Source organism: Oncorhynchus mykiss, chromosome 9 (genome assembly GCF_057628025.1).
Source record: "Oncorhynchus mykiss isolate SJ-2025 chromosome 9, ASM5762802v1, whole genome shotgun sequence".
Lineage (NCBI taxonomy): Eukaryota > Metazoa > Chordata > Actinopteri > Salmoniformes > Salmonidae > Oncorhynchus > Oncorhynchus mykiss.
In genome coordinates this window covers 59,634,323-59,649,191 of record NC_143030.1, presented here as the reverse complement: position 1 = coordinate 59,649,191, position 14,869 = coordinate 59,634,323, and the positions used below count along the sequence as shown (strand labels likewise).

Sequence of the window (14,869 nt, the reverse complement as noted above, 5' to 3'; positions counted from 1 at the left end):
TAGTGGACAGTATAAATCAATGCCAATGGGAAACACACACAGAACAAATCATCAGTATTTTGTCCATGAAACGCTCTTTCATGTTCTTACAGGTATTGTCATTTAGTTTTCAGGGAGAGAGGTGCACTGGACCTTTACCAGTTACATTGACAAGAAAAGCAGTCATCTATATCAACCTTTAACCACCCTCTCTTTCCCTGCAGGAGGAATTCCCGGGAGATAGTGTGTGTGACCCCAGCAGGGTTGACCCCAGGCAGCACACCAGTCATGGTGGACATTGACTCTGCAGAGCTGAGGAACCCAGAGGTCAAATACAACTACACTGACGACCCCACCGTCCTGAGGATCGAACCCGACTGGAGTATCGCTAGGTAGGGAGGAGATCTGGGTATTTACATGCTTATCGCCTGGTTCTCTGGTGCTGGTCTGGGTTACAGTAGTGTAGCTACAGTGGCACCTCTGTATAAGAGACACTTGGAGATGTCCTACGAGTTAGCGAGGGGCGTACCACTGATCACCATGCGTATGTCTGTAAATACACAACCTTGTGAAAAGCCCACTTTGACACAGATCGCTCTGCTTCCTGGTAAACATGTTAAACCACAGCACTGTTACAAGATTCCACAGCCCCCCCCCCCCTTCTGTCTCTGTTGACACCACTACCTTCTTCATCTACAATAGATTTATATAATAGGCTGTTGGAATGGAATGGGGAGTATTCCCATCGCTCTGTGGGACTGGCTGTGGAGCAGCTGTGGCCCAACCGCTGCCCCAGACCCCCCATGCCTCTGTGCTCTGTGTGTGGAGGGGGTGAAGGTGGCTACAGAGCCTTAGCCTGGATGGGTGAATGGGCTAACCGACTGACTGCCCGCCCCAATGTCTCTAGCGATTCACCTCATATCTGGGCTCCATCTGGCCCAGTGCATAACAGCAATCAGAAAAACAGACAGGAACACATGTACACATACATGAACAAATGAAAAACAAATGACTGAGATTCCTGGATCTCTCAAAGACAAAATTGTCTCAGGTGATTAATGTGATCGCTACAGGCCTAAATGGCAGCATAGCATAAACCAGTGGCTAGGAGATGTGTGAACAACATGTTGTTCATCTGTTCACAAAGTTCCACTTTCATGTCTATGTTAACTGCAGTGCACATTCACTACATTGCAATGTTTTGAATAGGGAGTTGTATACTGGTACATTTACAGTGCCTTGCGAAAGTATTCGGCCCCCTTGAACTTTGCGACCTTTTGCCACATTTCAGGCTTCAAACATAAAGATATAAAACTGTATTTTTTTGTGAAGAATCAACAACAAGTGGGACACAATCGTGAAGTGGAACGACATTTATTGGATATTTCAAACTTTTTTAACAAATCAAAAACTGAAAAATTGGGCGTGCAAAATTATTCAGCCCCTTTACTTTCAGTGCAGCAAACTCTCTCCAGAAGTTCAGTGTGGATCTCTGAATGATCCAATGTTGACCTAAATGACTAATGATGATAAATACAATCCACCTGTGTGTAATCAAGTCTCCGTATAAATGCACCTGCACTGTGATAGTCTCAGAGGTCCGTCAAAAGCGCAGAGAGCATCATGAAGAACAAGGAACACACCAGGCAGGTCCGAGATACTGTTGTGAAGAAGTTTAAAGCCGGATTTGGATACAAAAAGATTTCCCAAGCTTTAAACATCCCAAGGAGCACTGTGCAAGTGATAATATTGAAATGGAAGGAGTATCAGACCACTGCAAATCTACCAAGACCTGGCCGTCCCTCTAAACTTTCAGCTCATACAAGGAGAAGACTGATCAGAGATGCAGCCAAGAGGCCCATGATCACTCTGGATGAACTGCAGAGATCTACAGCTGAGGTGGGAGACTCTGTCCATAGGACAACAATCAGTCGTATATTGCACAAATCTGGCCTTTATGGAAGAGTTGCAAGAAGAAAGCCATTTCTTAAAGATATCCATAAAAAGTGTCGTTTAAAGTTTGCCACAAGCCACCTGGGAGACACACCAAACATGTGGAAGAAAGTGCTATGGTCAGATGAAACCAAAATTGAACTTTTTGGCAACAATGCAAAATGTTATGTTTGGCGTAAAAGCAACACAGCTCATCACCCTGGTCACACCATCCCCACTGTCAAACATGGTGGTGGCAGCATCATGGTTTGGGCCTGCTTTTCTTCAGCAGGGACAGCGAAGATGGTTAAAATTGATGGGAAGATGGATGGAGCCAAATACAGGACCATTCTGGAAGAAAACCTGATGGAGTCTGCAAAAGACCTGAGACTGGGACGGAGATTTGTCTTCCAACAAGACAATGATCCAAAACATAAAGCAAAATCTACAATGGAATGGTTCAAAAATAAACATATCCAGGTGTTAGAATGGCCAAGTCAAAGTCCAGACCTGAATCCAATCGAGAATCTGTGGAAAGAACTGAAAACTGCTGTTCACAAATGCTCTCCATCCAACCTCACTGAGCTCGAGCTGTTTTGCAAGGAGGAATGGGAAAAAATGTCAGTCTCTCGATGTGCAAAACTGATAGAGACATACCCCAAGCGACTTACAGCTGTAATCGCAGCAAAAGGTGGCGCTACAAAGTATTAACTTAAGGGGGCTGAATAATTTTGCACGCCCAATTTTTCCGTTTTTTATTTGTTAAAAAAGTTTTAAATATCCAATAAATGTCGTTCCACTTCATGATTGTGTCCCACTTGTTGTTGATTCTCACAAAAAAATACAATTTTATATCTTTATGTTTGAAGCCTGAAATGTGGCAAAAGGTTGCAAAGTTCAAGGGGGCCGAATACTTTCGCAAGGCACTGTAGATGTGCTCATATCGTATTTGTAACTTTCTGAAAAAAGAGACTAGATTAAAACACTTCTTGGTTTTCTGGAGTGAAAAAAATAAAATAAATAGCTTATTGATTGAATAAGTGGCTGCTAAATTGCTTCATAATATACAGCAAAGAGAGAATACGATTAACAAAGTAGAAGGGAAGCGCTAGAGTAATTGAGAGAGAATGAAAAAGGAGAGGAAAATGCAGGAATCCATTCACTAAGTTACTTTGTCAAAGCCCAGTGGAGCCATGTTGCTGAGCTCCATGCAGATTGTGGCTGGGGCTAGAGCTGGGCATGGGGCCGGGTGCTGGGGTCTGGGTGGGGCTGGGGCTAGAGCTGGGCATGGGGGCTGGGCCTGGGTCTGGGGTCTAGATGGGGCTGGGGCTAGAACTGGGCATGGGGACTGGGGCTGGGGTCTGGATAGGGCTGGGGCTAGAGCTGGGCATGGGGTCTGTGTGGGGCTGGGGCTAGAGCTGGGCATGGGGCCTGGGGTCTGGGTGGGGCTGGGGCTAGAGCTGGGCATGGGGCCTGGGGCTGGGGTCTGGATGGGGCTGGGACTGGGGCTCTGGATGGGGGTGGGACTGGGGCTCTGGATGGGACTGGGGCTCTGCATGGGAATGGGGCTCTGGATGGGGGTGGGACTGGGGCTCTGGATGGGGCTGGGACTGGGGCTCTGGATGGGACTGGGGCTCTGGATGGGACTGGGGCTCTGGATGGGGGTGGCGCTGGGACTGGGGCTCTGGATGGGGCTCTGGATGGGACTGGGGCTCTGGATGGAGCTGGGGCTCTGGATGGTACTGGGGCTGCGCTGGTGGGGAAGAGAGAGAGAGATGTCCCGTCGGTTAAGCGTTAAGCGTATAGCTGAGTTAAGAGGGCTTTCTGAGAGCCGGGCTGGAGGTAGAGGCTTTACACAAATACTTCTGTGGAGAAGTTGGTGTCGGCTTCCAGCTGTATTAAGGCAGTCTCAGCCTTATCCCCAGTCTCAGCCCCAGCACCAGCCTCATCCCCAGTCTCAACCTCAGCCTCAGCCTCAGCCTCAGCCCCAGCCTCGGCCAGAAGCTGCCTGTCCATGCATTTAGGGGAAAGGAAGTCGACAGCAGAGAACACAGCACTCACCAGGGTAGATAAAGGAAAGCACAGGGGATGAAGGCACGCATTACTTCCCAGACATAGTGGGTGTTATTATGCATGGGCTTTCCAGACACTGTGATTGTAACTAGTCACTCCATTTGTGACTGTCTCCTAGTACTTACAGTACACATACAACACATCTTATATTCAGGGTGTATATTCACCACTTCACCCAATGCTGGCAACTGAATATACTTCAATCTACTGATGTCTTCTAATTTGTTATGCATGTTCACATTTACATAATTGTTAAGCAAGTTATTATTTTGTCTCGTCAGTGGTGGAACCCTGTTGACCATCAGCGGTACTAACCTAGCCACCATCAGAGAGCCCAAGATCAGAGCTAAGTATGGCTCTGCCGAGTCTTTCCATGTGAGTATGAACCTGGCCAGACCCCTCAATACACACACCTCACTCACTCACTCACTCACTCACTCACTCACTCACTCACACACAGATCACTCACTTTTACACATCTCACTCACACACACACGCCTCACTCACACGCTAGTGATTTGCGGGTTGACTCATAACCCGTAGTCCCCGACGAAAACAATACCTTAAAAAATCCATAAATGTATAATTCTTATGTAATTTAGGTTTTTCTTTCAATTTTCGGGGCTATCTGTCATTATAGCATAAGCCTTAACTTTAGGTCCTAACTGTACACGCGCCAAATAGCCTACATGCCCATCGACAAATGCTTTTGGGAACGTGCAGACAAAGTTAACGTTGCTCTACAAAGACAAAAAGGACAAAGTCAGAGTTTAATTCAATAAGAGAAATGCTGCAAAATGGAGAGTTGAAAATGAAGAGAAAGGAGGGCTGGAAAATGAATGTTGTTTGGGAAAGATTTGGTGAAGTGGTGAAAGAGGATGATGGCAGTAATGTATGATGATTGTGAAGCGCTGTACAAATTCAACAGTCACAAGATGGGGACTTCAAATAGGCCTATGGCACGTCAAGGGAACTGTAGCCTACTGTTTAGATGGGTTAAATGGAAACTGAAATCTAGACATTGACTGTAGGTCAATAACCTCTCAAATAGCCTTCATATAAACTCCTGCAGAATTAAGCATTTCTTGCAGTAAAATGATACCCCAAATATATGCTACATTTTGAGTTGGGAACAGAAATGGAAATATGATACATTTATTTTTGCATCTTGTGAGAATGCGAATGCACAATTAGAGTCTGTAGAGGTGCTATCTTTATCAGCATCATAGACGCTGAAAGTATTTCAACCACATAAAATATGCATACAACCCCAAGTGAAATCTAATCAGAAACATGTTGGGTCATTTTAACAGCTTTCTAATGATCAAACTGATGTCATTTGGAATTTTTCCACATTTCACGTTTTTGTTTTGTTATTGTATTTTCTCCCCGGTCCCTAAATGTCTTCTCTCTGTGAATAAAGCAGAAATGACAGATTAAACTTTACTGATGTCAACGAGATTGAAGCATTCATTCTAACGATTTATTACATTATTGGTGAAGCTGCATGTATCTAATTATAGACAAGTTGACTAACAAATAGCCTTACAAAATTTCAGAGATCATAAGCAGAAACATATCTAAAAAATCCTTCATCCTCTGTCAAAAAGTCGTTGCGCCGTCTCTGATTTTAACCTACAACCCATTGTCTATATTAGCTCGTTAGGGTTGGTGTAGCCTCACACCTCACTCACACACACACACACACACACACACACACACACACACACACACACCTCACTCACACCTCACTCACACCTCACTCACACCTCACTCACACACATTTCAGTCACACACACACACCTTGAACTCACACACAGACACACCTCACTCACACCTCAACTCACTCACACACACACACCTCACCTACACACACCATGTCACACGGTGTGTCTTCCAAGGTGGCCGTCAGACTGTCTGTCCATTCAGTGTCTTGTTTCTGCCCTGCTCCTTGGAACAAGACATCCAACACCCCCCCAGGCCGTTTAACCTTTCAAATGTCACAGGACAACAAAGCAGTGTTGGCAAATCCCCCCTCACCCCCTCACCTTGCACCACGGGGCTCCATTAACCTTTCCTCCAGTTCTAACAGAAGAGAATCAACTTCTGCTTAATGACCGTGTCCTAATGCCCCGTCCCTTGTGCTCAGTTTAAACTAGCTTCTCCTCTAGACACAATGCTGCTGAGGTCCTTGTGCTCAATGTTGGTTAGCATGTTTAGTGGTCCCTGTAGAGGAGCATACAGTGTAGGTGATTATTACAGTTCTGAAAATACTAGCAATGGCTGGAGACATAAACACAACACACCAAAGCAGTAATATTTTCCTAGACTTACGAATGTTTAGCTGGGGATTAGAGAACCTATAATGAGAGATATATAAACCAATACAGCAACCTGGGTTCCCTAGGGGACCAAACAATTTGTCATATCACACTTTACTAAAAACAATTTTCCCTCTCAGAACTGCACAGTGTTTAATAACTCTGTGATGGTGTGCCTGGCCCCGTCGGTTTCCGACTCCGAGAGGGGCTTCTCAGACACGGGCAGTGGGCCGGATGAGATCGGCTTCTACATGGACAACGTCCACGCTCTGATGGTGGTCAACGAGACGTTCAGCTACTACCCCGACCCCGTGTTCGAACTCCTCAGCCCCACCGGGGTCCTGGAGCTAAAACCCACCTCACCTCTAATCCTCAAGGTAAAGAGCCCGAGCAGAGTGGCTGGAGTCGGGGGGTGAACACTCAGGATCAGAGAGGCTCACGCATTTTAATGACTTGATATTGATGTTGTTAAATGTTTACCAGGGATTTGTCTTTCATCTGTCTATCTCATAAACCATTAATATAATTGTATTTGTTTAGCTTAAATCCCTATTGAAATACAGTGTATAATTCTACTATTATATAAAATAATCGACTGATTATTCGATGTAGATTGTACAGGTATCCCCCAGCTCCGACTCAAAACATAAAAATTGTGATGGCGGTGCTTCATTATTTTCCTGTGAGCCAATTGAAATAGAAAAAAAAACAGAGCAACTATAATTTCTTTAAATGAAATGTATTAACGAAACCTTTTCTGATTGCAGAGAGAATCCCCCGCCTGGCTTGTTAAAACTAACCTCCACATTAGCACAGTGATGAGAATAAGAAAAAGCAATTTGGTGAAATAATCAGGGGTATTTTACGAGATGCGCATTGCATTCGCCACGGAATTCATTTCGCATCTAATATGATGTGTGTTGCTAGAGGTGGTGTCGGGGTGCGTGCCTGATGCAGGGTGAAATGATAGTGGATAGAATGCATGCCTAAAATGTTCCAGGGCGTGACCTGCCCGGGAGGAGCCCTGTGGAGAGAAGGATTGGAAGTCTGCTCTTCTCTCATGCTACGGGAGCAGGGGGTGGCAGAACAGCACTCTCTCTCTCTCCACCTGCTCCTCTTGTTGCTCCTCTCTCTGTAGTTGAAGGCTACAGATCTGTCAGACAATGCCCTCCCTCTCACACCTTGGCATAGAGAGAGACACTTGAAAAAAAAAAAGATGTTTTCCTGAAGCTTTTGCCAATTAGAATTCTTGTATTCTCCAACATTGGAGCCAGCTTCAGACTTGTCCGCTAGCAGCCTTGGATCCTGGGAGTTGCCTGACTGGTCGAAAACGAGGTTCATTATACTGTTCCTAGCCATGGATGAAAGGCTGTGCCATGTTGATAAAAGTTTGACATTGTGTTTCTGTTTGTCCCCTCAGGGTCGTAACCTTATCCCTGCGGCCCCTGGTAACTCCAGGTTGAACTACACAGTGTTCATCGGGGAGACCCCCTGTGTGCTAACCCTCTCTGAAACCCAGCTGCTGTGTGAATGGCCCAACCTCACCGGACAGCACAAAGTCACGGTGGGCACTCGATACCATTTCACATAAGACTCTCTTAGGACTGAGTTCACACTATCTCCCTCATCTTCACTGGGCTTTACCTAACATGTATTCTCATATTTTAATTCCATCAGTTCATTTTGTTCAGTAAAATTCTACATTTCATGTGATTTCAGTTAAAAATAGTTTAAAAAAAAATAATTATGTGCAAAGGCTAATCTCTCTAAATATCCTCAAATACTCCCACACAGTCCCCTCCAAACTTACCTCTACTCTCCTCTCTAGTCACACTGTCTGTGTGACGTTTACTAGTCTGGAATACCTTGAAAGTACTGACAATGCATCCGTGTAATTCAATATGAAGGCTCTCCAAACTACCAGTAGGCTTGGAGCTGGATTTTATTTCCGTAACTAAATGTCATGTTGAATATTGAATATTCGTGTGTGTGTGTGTGGTGGGCTGGGAAGAAGGGCACAGCTATGTGTTGTATTCCCTCTGTAAAATGACCTACATACCTGTACAGGGGACCCCACAAGTCTGTGTCTCTGGATGGGTGCAGTCGTGTGTGTGTGAGTGTGTGGGTGTGTTGTTTTGTTTGCTCCCTCAGATGCACAACTGTGTGTTGGTGGCTGTGCCCCCTGCGAGTTTTCTAAGAAATGTATTTGGCCTTTATGTTTTTTTGTTCTCTTCAGTTCCTTCCTTGTCAATACAATTGAGCAATAAGGCCCGAGGGGGTGTGGTATATGGCCAACAACCACGGCTAAGGGCTGTTCTTATGCACGACACAACGCTGAGTGTCTGGACACAGCCCTTAGCTGTGGTGTATTGGCCATATACCACAAACCCCCGATGTGCCTTATTGCTATTATAAACTGGTTACCAACGTAATTAGAACAGTAAACAAGTAGTTTTGCATCATACTCATGGTATATTGTCTCTTATACCACGGCCATCAGTATCCAGGGCTCGAACGACCCGGTTTCTAAAAGAAAATAGATGATGTTTCGAACCTATGTCATCAACAGGAGGAACTTTTAGCACCTGAACCAAAACAACCCAATTTTATAAGTCTAACATTCTTTGGCTGTGTTAACTTGATGAGGCTCTACTTTAAAGTGCAGTAATCATAGTTCATCTAAACCCTTATCAACCCCCCACTGAATACCTTGATTTGAGATATTCCAGTAATAGGTTCTGTCAGACCTGCTGTGTTTATGTAAATGTTGTTTGTTAGAACCCATTCCCAGTGTTTTACTCCCATTAATGACTTTGGTTCCTGAGGGGAAGTCTCTTTAACTGTAGTGATTGCTTTGTTTGATTACACTCTGTGACGTGTTTCTCTCTGTGTGTGTGTGTGTGTGTGTGTTCAGGTCCGGGTGGGTGGGTTCGAGTACTCCCCTGGTACTCTCCAGATCTACTCAGATAGCCTGCTGACCCTGCCCGCCATCATCGGCATCGGGGGAGGTGGTGGTCTGTTGCTATTGGTCATCATCGCTGTGCTCATCGCCTACAAGAGGAAGTCTCGCGATGCTGACCGCACCCTGAAACGCCTGCAGCTGCAGATGGACAACCTGGAGTCCAGAGTGGCCCTTGAATGTAAAGAAGGTATGACAGACACACACACTCCCTCTCTCTCTCTCTCTTTTTCTCTCTCTCTCTCTCTCTCTCTCTCTCTCTCTCTCTCTCTCTCTCTCTCTCTCTCTCTCTTTTTCTCTCTCTCTCTCTCTCTCTCTCTCTCTCTGTTTCTCTCTCTCTCTCTCTCTCTCTCTCTCTCTCTCTCTCTCTCTCTCTCTCTCTATATATATATATATATATATATGCATTTTTTTTATTTTTTATGTTTCACTCTTTTCTCCTCTCTCTCTCTCTCTCCCTCTCTCTCTCGCTCTCTATCTCTCTCTGTCTATACACACAGTGTATATATATATATACTGCCGTTCAAAAGTTTGGGGTCGCTTAGAAATGTCCTTGTTTTTGTACAGTGTATACATTGTTAATGTTGTAAATGACTATTGTAGCTGGAAACTGATTTTTTGATGGAATATCTACATAGGCGTACAGAGGCCCATTATCAGCAACCATCACTCTTGTTTCCAATGGCACGTTATGTTAGCTAATCCAAGTATATCATTTTAAAAGGCTAATTGTTCATTAGAAAACCATTTTGCAATTATGTTAGCACAGCTGAAAACTGTTGTTCTCATTAAATAAGCAATAAAACTGGCCTTTAGACTAGTTGAGTATCTGAAGCATCAGCATTTGTGGGTTTGATTGCAGGCTCAAAATGGGCAGAAACAAATAACTTTCTTCTGAAACTCATCAGGCTATTCTTGTTCTGAGAAATGAAGGCTATTCCATGCAAGAAACTGCCAAGAAACTGAAGATCTGGTACAACGCTGTGTACTACTCCCTTCACAGAACAGAGCAAACTGGCTCTAATCAGAATAGAAAGAAGAGTGGGAGGCCCCGGTGCACAACTAAGCAAGAGGACAAGTATATTAGTGTCTAGTTTGAGAAACAGATGCCTCAAAAGTCCTCAACTGGCAGCTTCATTAAATAGTACCCGCAAAACACCCGTCTCAACGTTAACAGTGAAGAGGCGACTCCGGGATGCTGGCCTTCTATGCAGAGTTCCTCTGTCCAGTGCCTGTATTCTTTTGCCCATCTTAATATTTTATTTTTATTGGCCAGTCTGAGATATGGCCTTTTCTTTGCAACAGCATCCCGGAGTTGCCTCCACTGTTGACGTTGAGACTGGTGGACAAAAAATGTGCTTTTCTTTCAAAAACAAGGACATTTCTAAGTGACCCCAAACTTTTGAACGGTAGTGTAAATTTATATAAATGCTCACTCTTTTCTCTCTTCTCTCTCTCTCACTTTCTTCTCTTTCTATCTTTTCTCTCTCTTCCCTCTCTCTCTCTTCTCCCTCTATTTTCTCTCTCTCTTCCCTCTCTCTCTCTTCTCACTCTCTTCTCTTTCTCACTCTCTTCTCTTTCTCTCTCTTTTACTCTTTCTCTTTGTCTCTCTATTTTATAATCACTCTCTATGTGGATATGTCACTATCCTGTAGCTGCGCTCTGTCTAGTCGTCATGGTAACATGTTGGTGTGGATGATGCCCGGCCTGAAGCTCTGTTGTGGTGGTGTGGCCGCGGTATCCTCAGAATGTGTGAGTGTGTGCGTTTGTGTTGTGCTGACAACCCTGTTGGTGTTGTGCGGTGCAACGCTTCTCTGCTGCGTTGGGCTCTGCCTGCCTGCTGTACTCCGAGAGATGGACGGAGACTAATTGGCCATTATCTGTGGCTGGATGTCCGGAGGGTCACAACCTTGTCAGTCGCAGCCCACAGCACAGCCTGTGGCCAAACACTGAGGGATACAGAGATAGAGGGAGGAGAAATCTGGCAGGGAGAGAGAGAGAGAACAGAGGGACTATGTGGGGTCAGATGGAACAGTACAGGGGGCATTGTAGAGTGGTTCATGTAAAGCTGCTGTTACTCCACTTGTATACCTGATATAATGAGCATTGTTGAAAGACCAGCAGCACCAGATAGTGACAGTATTCTACACCTCTGTCTGTGTAGCTGGAAGGTTTGGTGTAGAAACCGTGAGCTCCACTAGGAAGTGGAGCATTGCTGTGTCCCCGCCCCATGCCCCAGCAGACTGTGGGGCGGGCCTGGCAGCGGGGAGCTGGGCGTGTCACACTAAGTGTCAGTCAGCAGGGGAGAGGACTGGATGATAGGAGAGGTGGAGCTCAGTGAACCGTGCTGGAAGGGCCATCAGAGAGCAGTGTAATCCAAACAAACACACAGACAACACAAACGGTCACACAGCTAATGAGTCATTAACAGATTAGATGCTGCTGCAACTGTGGACAGGGAGAAGATCGCCTGTGTAGTTTACTCTGCTGGATGCAATGGTGGCTTTGCCTCAGCGCTTACACACAACAAACTCAATAGAATTAAGAACAATTATTTTATTTACTCAATCAATGGAACGTCTAGACATAGCCAGTCATCTTTTCTGCCAGCAATTTATGTTGACAATTCTTAAATAATAACTTAAAATAGTTATTATTGCCTCTTTTATTTGTTATTTGTCATCTTTTATGATTATACAGATAACACAGGCGGGCATTGTAGAGTGATTCATGTAAAGCTGCTGTTCCGTTCAGACAGAACCGGTAGAGGGCAAAACACATGGATCCCTACCAAACCAAACCCCCCACCCAACCCCCCCATGCTATAACAGAGCCTCAAAACCAGACTTAAAGCAGGCATGATATACAATGAGTAATATAATCAAACAGTACAAATAATACAAAGATATTAAGTAAAATATAATGATACAAATTCTAATTTGGGTTGGTTTATGGAGCTGTGAAATTAGCTGGGGGCATGTCTTCCAGAAAGGATAGGAAAGGTTGCCAGATATTAAATGTAATTGCAGATCCCTCTAACGGAGTAGTTTTTTTTTCTCTAGCTTGAGGTGTTGCATAACTTCCTTTATCCAATCGTTAAAAGTAGAAGGAAACCGACCCTTCCACTTAAATAGTACAATATTTAAATAGTTATTTTATCTCTATGAATAACTGGACCCATACTGAACGGACCGTGTATGTTGTCCATGATAATAAAACCTTAATTTCTCCTCTCATTTTTGATAGAATTCTTGCCTTTTTCCTGTAGGAATGTGATGTGTACAATATCTACGTGGCTGCTGTAATGTATGTAGAAGTAGAGAAGCCCCCACAGAGGGAGGATCTACTCTACTATTAGAGTCCCAGCAGACGACGCAGGCCAATAACAGCTGGAGGAAATGATGCATGAAACGCATTGCTCCTTTATTAATTATCCACTCATGCAATTAATTGACTTTCTTTCAGATGAACTTTGTTTTCTCTTTCCGTCTCTCTCTTTTTCTGTAATTATTTTATTCTGGTTCGCTCTCCTCTCCAATTTCCAGCAAGTATGGATTCAATTTCAGAAACCCTGAAGAATGAAATCAACATCCTATTTTATTGCCTAGCCGACTGTCTTTTTCTAGAAGCCAATTGGTGCGGTGGTAGATGATTGCTGGTGACATTAACACTGTGCAACACAGTGTAATGAAGATACGCTACATCCAGAATATCCTTTCTATGTCCATTCTTACGAACCGCTGTGTCTGTCTGTCTTTCTGTGTGTTCCCTCAGCCTTTGCAGAGCTGCAGACAGACATCCATGAGTTGACCCAGGAGCTGGACGGAGCTGGCATCCCCTTCCTGGAGTACAGGACCTACGCCATGCGGGTCCTGTTCCCTGGCATCGAGGACCACCCCGTGCTCAAGGAGATGGAGGTACGGGTCAAGGAGGTACACCACCACTGCCACCGCAGCATGTAGACTAGAACATCTATATCTATACCTATCTTTCTATATCTACCTATATCTATACCCCATACTCTGGCTGCTTAATGAAAGGAACCTATGATCTAGGTTATATGTTATGGCTATACCACTTTATATACATTAGCCACATCACATAGTATGTTTTTCTGAATGTAATATCAATGTCATTACACATTACTTGTATATTATTTTATATTATTTTACAGTGGGAAAAACAAGTAAATCATTAAATCCCACCTGGTTTACCATGAAATATATCCAAATGTCTGTCGGAATACAGTGTAGAGACTGTCTCCACCGCCTGCCTTGTCAACCACAGGCTCTTCTAAAGGGGAGGGATTACATCTTTATTGTTTTGCCTGGGTTTCTTTTCTACCGAATTTCCCCTCGGGTCCCAGGCGTAATCAACTGTCCATACACACGGCTCAATCCCTTATTGCTCTGTGTAGCTGCTCTCCCCAAAGCAACCTACAGTACCCAGCCTGTTCCCCAGAGGCCCTGGAATTTCATTTAGCTCAGCTGAGGAAAATTGAGGCACTTTATTAGGCTGTGTAGTGGAAGGAAGAGAGATTCTGTGGAGTCACTGTATGGTGTATGGTATGCCGGTCCTCAATTGTCTACAGGACTGAATGTATGTCAGAGTTATGAGGGCAGACGAGGATCATGGGAGACAGGTCGGTGGGTGGATGGGGCCAGGGGATAGGTTAGTGGAGGAAGAAGTGTTTTTTCATAAAGACAAAGACAGTACTTTGACTTGTTTTTCCTTTTATTAACACATACTGGGTGTTGTTTGGGAATGACATTATGCCATAAGCCTTGCAGAATATACTAGATGTTTGTCTCTCTTTTGAAGAGACACTACCCAGTAGCACTGCCTCATCTGTGTGAGAGAGTTAGAGTGACGGATTGTGGGTCAGGTCTAGAGGGGGCTGTAGTGTTGCTGATGAGAAGTGACAGATGGCAGCCTGTGGAACAAGCTTCTCTCGCCCAGCCACCCCGAACGCACAGCACAGCACTGCACAGGCCTTCCCCTCGCCTCTCACCCAGCCACCCCCGACCCACAGGCCCTCTCCTCGCCTCTCACCCAGCCACCCCCGACCCACAGGCCCTCCCCTCGCCTCTCACCCAGCCACCCCAGACCCACAGGCCCTCTCCTCGCCTCTCACCCAGCCACCCCCGACCCACAGGCCCTCTCCTCACCTCTCACCCAGCCACCCCCGACCCACAGGCCCTCTCCTCACCTCTCACCCAGCCACCACAGGCCCTCTCCTCGCCTCTCACCCAACCACCCCCGACCCACAGGCCCTCTCCTCGCCTCTCACCCAGCCACCCCCGACCCACAGGCCCCCCCCTCGCCTCTCACCCAGCCACCCCCGACCCACAGGCCCTCTCCTCGCCTCTCACCCAGCCACCCCCGACCCACAGGCCCTCCCCTCGCCTCTCACCCAGCCACCCCAGACCCACAGGCCCTCTCCTCGCCTCTCACCCAGCCACCCCCGACCCACAGGCCCTCTCCTCACCTCTCACCCAGCCACCCCCGACCCACAGGCCCTCTCCTCACCTCTCACCCAGCCACCACAGGCCCTCTCCTCGCCTCTCACCCAACCACCCCCGACCCACAGGCCCTCTCCTCGCCT

General features: G+C 45.7%; 1 protein-coding gene across 2 annotated transcripts in view; it reads left to right on the top strand.

Annotated features, from left to right (window-relative positions):
- plxna1a (plexin A1a) overlaps window positions 1-14,869 on the top strand; it is a 266,753-nt gene that overhangs the window by 227,692 nt on the left and 24,192 nt on the right. The window contains exons 16-21 of one of the 2 annotated variants that reach the window (XM_036988339.2): window positions 204-371; window positions 4,266-4,359; window positions 6,446-6,682; window positions 7,726-7,869; window positions 9,220-9,454; window positions 13,039-13,181. In XM_036988339.2, coding sequence (XP_036844234.1) covers window positions 204-371; window positions 4,266-4,359; window positions 6,446-6,682; window positions 7,726-7,869; window positions 9,220-9,454; window positions 13,039-13,181 — 1,021 coding nt within the window. Of the gene's footprint in view, window positions 1-203; window positions 372-4,265; window positions 4,360-6,445; window positions 6,683-7,725; window positions 7,870-9,219; window positions 9,455-13,038; window positions 13,197-14,869 lie in introns of both variants that reach the window. The other variant, XM_036988338.2, reaches the window with a different exon arrangement.